This window comes from Micromys minutus (genome assembly GCF_963924665.1).
Source record: "Micromys minutus genome assembly, chromosome: 24".
In the NCBI taxonomy this organism is placed as follows: domain Eukaryota; kingdom Metazoa; phylum Chordata; class Mammalia; order Rodentia; family Muridae; genus Micromys; species Micromys minutus.
The window spans coordinates 18,826,282-18,831,379 of record NC_137959.1 but is presented as its reverse complement, the minus strand read 5'-3'; the positions used below and the strand labels follow the sequence as shown (position 1 = coordinate 18,831,379).

The following is a 5,098-nucleotide window of genomic DNA, read 5'->3' as shown; positions in this document are numbered from 1 at the left end:
GTAACACATATTTGAAACATATGGGTCTTCCCTACATTTAAGAAGAGAAGGGGGCCAAGGTTGGGGATGGGGAAGGCATCACAGGACCAGGACACCAAAACAAGGACCCTGGTCTCATCTAAAGCAGTGTGGGAAGAGGGTTAGATATTTGGGTGAGGCTGGCCAAAATGTGCTTCCCAGGTGCCATATTGGAAGAGGATGAGCTAGGGAGATAGAGGGACCAGAGGTCTCACAGAGTGACAGCCCAGGGGTTGGACGTGAGCAAAGGTGGCATTCTTGGCAAGGCTCTTGCTGGAAAGGCAGAAGGAGAGGACTTGCTGAGCCTTCTTGGAGACACCAGGCCGTCAGGTCCTCCTCATTAGGCTAGTTTATGGAGTAGCTTCTTCACCCAGAGCTGCCTGGGATCGGCACAGATATCTCGGTTCTTGATGGTTATCAAACTGCAAGAGATATGAAGGAGAAAGTTGTAGCATTAGCACACTTGTTGCCGAACGTATGGGTCTTGCAGCCTGCCCGTCTGGATTGTATTATAGTTTTACTCCTTGTTAGCAAGTCAGCTAACTCCTCTAGGCCCTGGTTTCTACATCTGTAGAATGGGCTGACAACCCTACCCAGCTGCATGTGTCGATGAAACCATCCAGATACATATAGACCTGATCAAGAAAGCAGATGCTACTAAAGGCTATGGCACATAGTAGGTGCTATATAGAAGTGGCCCCAACTTTCTACATTGTTTTTGTGTGTGTGCATGTATGCATGTGTGTATGTGTGTATATGTGTGTGTGTGTGTGTGTGTGTGTGTGTGTGTGTGTGTGTGAGAGAGAGAGAGAGAGAGAGAGAGAGAGAGAGAGAGAGGTATGTGCACATGCATGCAGAGACCAGAAGTCAACATAACATAGAGTGTCTCCCTCATTTGCCATCCATCTTATTTTTAAATACAGTTCCCTGAACTTGGAGCTCTCCAATTCAGCTAGACTGACCAGCCAGCAAGGCTGAGAGATCTTTCTATCTTTGCTTCCCTAGGACTGGGTATTATAGGCACTTGCTACCACATCTGGCTTTTTTTGCATGAGAGCTAAGGATCTGAACTTGGGTCCTCATGCTTGCTCAGCAAACATTTCACTGACTGAGCAGTTTGCCATCACCCTTTATAATGGATTCTCCAATTCTTGCAACAACTCTATGTGTCCCATGCCTCCGTGCTCCCTGTCCCTGTACATCTATTCTGCCCACATATGTAAAGGAATTTGGCTGATGATAAGAAGGATTAAAATATATCTGGGGGAGGGGCGTGGACTGTGACTTTGAAGAGCATCCTTTCCAGGCCTCTTTGAGAGTCCCTGAGCATCTGGTGGAGAAATAGGTTTGCCCGTGATGATAGTGTTAACTGTCAATTGACAGTATCTAGGATCCATCCCTTAGGGACACCTCTGGGCTTGCCTGTGGGGACTACCTTATTTTAAGTAATGTGAGAAGACCCATCTTAATTACGTTGGGGCTACTCCCTGGGCAGTAGATCCTGGACAGTATGAAGCAGAGAGAGCAAGCGAGCATTTGCACTCATCCCAGCTTCCTGAGCATAGACGATGTGTGACAAGCTACTTTACGTTCCTGGTGCCTTGGCTTCCTTGCCGTGATGCCCTGTACCTTGAACTGTGCGCTGAAACACACCCTTTCTCCCTTAAGTCATTTTTTGTCAGAATCTGGTCATTTATCACAGCAATTAGAAAAGAAACCAAGATGCCCAACAAGCGTGGCCCAAGGGACATCTGAAGCAAGCACCAGGCCAGCCGTGAGCACTGAAGCTGCAGTTGGCAAGGTAGGTGCAGGATGGCTGGTGGGTGGCCTCTGCTCCCATGCCATCGCTGCTTCCTAAGAGTTCAGCCCTACACTGAGAACTGCTGGTCCCCACATACCTGACCCGCTCTTGCACTGGTGGCCACCAGTTAGGACAATAGAACACTGAGCCTGTCTGTTGTGTTGTGTTTGAGACAAGGTCTCATCACGTGGTCCTGGCTATCCTAGAACTCACAATGTAAACAAGGTTGGCCTTGAACTCATGGAGATCCACCTGCCTCTGCCTCCTGAGTGCTGGGATTAAAGGTTGGGCCACCATGCCCAGCCTGAGTCTGGCTTCTCGGGCAGTTTATTGCATCTGTCTCTCCATCTGCCAAGCCATATTTTTGCCAGAGTTCCTCTGGGCTCAGAGTCAGTGGATCACTAGTCTGTCCCTCACGCTGCATCTCCTGTGCCACAGGCCATGAGCTCTGTGATTTCCACTTGTAGCTGACCTGTGATGCTAAAGAGACCCTTAAGCTCATGCCACCTCCTCAGTGTGCAAGGGAACTAGGCAGACTACGACTGCTGCACGGGGCTGTCTCTACTTAAAGGGCTAAAGAGCACATGACGCTTCTGCATTTGAGAAACAAAGAGTTACAGCTCTACAAGTGATGGGAAAGAGTTTCAGAGCTGAAGGGGCCAGAACCTGTTCTGCCATTTGCAGACACTTCTAAGAGACGAGGTCAACTGTGGGAAGAAAGAGGGAGAGAGGGGAGAGGGTGGAGTGCGGTGGGGTGGGGGAGAGAGGGGGGATTATAGAGCTTAAGCGGTGGCATCATGGCCCCCAAATCCAAGAACCATCCAATAGGTGATGTGGCTAGCAGCAGGCTCTAAGGGGTTAGAGGCAGCCAGAGGACTACCACGGAAAGAGGAGTCTTCCAGCGGGGAGGAAGAAGCTCGGCAAAGATGGAAGAATCACAGGAGAAGACTCCACCCAGGAATACAGGTGCTCCTGCTGCAGCCTGGGAAACCTTGCTCCATGCATTTCTTTATTTAGCCTGCTTTCCTTGCCCTTTGCTGAGCCTAGGTTGCGATCCCTTTGCTAAGCCTGAGTCCTTTTCCCTCTCCCCAACCTGGGTCTCTTTTTTCTTCGCTGAGCCTAGATCACCTTCCCTTTGCTGGGCCTGGGTCTCACCTATGAAGTTGGGGTAACCTGCTTGTGGAATTGCTTTAAAGATTGAATGATTCACACTGGTAGTATTCAGAATAGTCTGGGCACACAGGCAGCCATCTATGGGTGTCAGCTCCTAATAGAATGTCTCTGATTAAAATGGCTACCTTGAGGAATTCCAGGGCACTGGGAGGACACAGAATGTCTTGGCAGGGAGCGGCTCTAGGCATGTTGTTTGTACCCCTACAACTACACTGCTTCTCATCACCAATAGCCTGTGGCTAGGTACTGCCCACGGGTCCACGTCATGCTGGGGTGCCACCCATTTGTTGAGCTGTCATCCTCAGCTCTGTCATGTCACAGATGTTCAACAGTAGCTATGGAATAACACCATCATCCTGGGATTCAGAACACCCAAGCCCGGCTGAGCCATCCCATCCAGCCAAGCCTTCTTGGAGCCTGATACATCCTGCCTACCCTTGGACCACACCTGTCAGACCCGTCCACCCAGGCTCTGAAGCCCCAGCTCCCAACTCACACAACGCCAGGCTTGCGGCAGGACTTTGAGGTCCAGTAGAAGTCCTTCACTAAACGTGGTGGCAGAGGGAGACGGATGTAGTCCTGGCAGCAGATACTGTCTTCCACATTGGCACCATAGGGACCTGGAGGAGGGGTACCCAGGGGACATTAGCTGAAGCACAGAGAGGCCAGCTTCAGCCTTACCCCAGTCACAAGCTGACCTACAGGGAAAGGATTCTCTTCCACAGTGATGGATATCTTCTAGGCCTCATGCACCCAGCCTGGGGAGTCTCTGAGAGGCCATGAAGGGCCCAGTGACGATCTGGGACAGTCAGCTCCAGGAAGTGAATTCAGAAAGACTAACATCAACAGGCTTCTAAATGGGTCCTGCACCTGTCTGAGCCAGAAGGAGCCTCTTTTCACCTTGGGTCAGTCTGTGGACAACAGCACCAGCTTCCCAGAAGCTTGTGGAATGCTCAGCCCTATGGTGGACCCACCTACCCCCATGTATGCAACACAGAATTAGAGGTACACCTTCCTCTTCTCAGTGCCTTAGTGGGGCTACAGTAGAGAGGGGGAAAGCAAGCATCCAAGGTCATGGTGGGACTGTGTAACAGAGTCAGAATCAAGGCTCACACAGGTGACAGTCACAACACAGACCTGGTTCAAGTCTCACTCTGTCCCTGACTGACCCTAGTCATCTGTTATCTCCAAGGCCTATGAAAAAATACCAACTCCATAGGGCTTTGCTACATGAAAGCTCTCCAGATACTTGATGCTGTGAGCAACAACTGGTTGGTTATAGTTGCCTTACTCCTTCCATCCCAACCCCCAACTGTGACCACTCTCCTGCCCAGCCCAAAGCAGAAGTGTTGACTTTGACAGGAAAGGGGGATCTGGACCCTGTATCTACCACAGGCTCCAGAGCAAACCTTGGGTGTTGGGGAAATAGGGCCAGCTTTTAAGAGAGGCTCTATCTTCCCTGATGCTCTACCTTTGGTACCTTGCAGGCTCTGCATCCACTCCCAGGGACTCTATATTTGAGCTGTTTGGGCAGAAGATTCCCAGGCCTTGCATGCCACAACCCCCAAACCAATCTGCAGATCCTAAAAGTCAAGCCCTCCTAGCAACCCAGTTTATAAATGTGTATACCTGGGCCCTGAGAAGTAATAGAGCTGGCCCAAGGAAGTGCCAGAGCTATCCCAAAGCCATAGAGCCTGAAGGCAGACTCACTTTGGGACTCTTTCCAGATTCTCTGGTGTCCACCCTCCTACTCCCCAGCCTCACCTGCATCCGAGGTCTGAAGCGCCACAGCAAGCAGGACCAGAGCCACCAAGAGTGGGACTCGCAGGCTGGCCATGCTGTATGTATCCTAGCCAGGTGTCTAGTGACCAGAGGACAGGAAGGTCTGATACTTAAGTACTCTCTCCACCCACCAGCTCAGGCACCTCTTAGTCATTACCAAGCCTGACATTCATGTCCTGAAAGAAGAAGTCCCACTTCCCCCCACGGGAGGATCCAAAGGCAGGGGACTGCTCAGAGGGGACTGCCACTCTTCCAAACTGGGTCTCCAGAGACTTGTAAAGTCCCCTTAGTGGTGCTCTGCAGATGATGTTCTATGACCTCAGC

At 50.9% G+C, this 5,098-nt stretch overlaps 1 protein-coding gene across 1 annotated transcript; it reads right to left on the bottom strand.

Annotated features, from left to right (window-relative positions):
- Window positions 1–358: 358 nt before the first annotated feature.
- CCL22 (C-C motif chemokine ligand 22) lies at window positions 359–4,829 on the bottom strand (the record flags this gene model as incomplete). Its single annotated transcript, XM_080936652.1, has 3 exons — window positions 359–440; window positions 3,489–3,612; window positions 4,757–4,829. 3 exons carry the CDS (start codon window positions 4,827–4,829, stop codon window positions 359–361), a joined length of 279 nt encoding a protein of 92 aa, XP_080792778.1.
- Window positions 4,830–5,098: the final 269 nt, after the last annotated feature.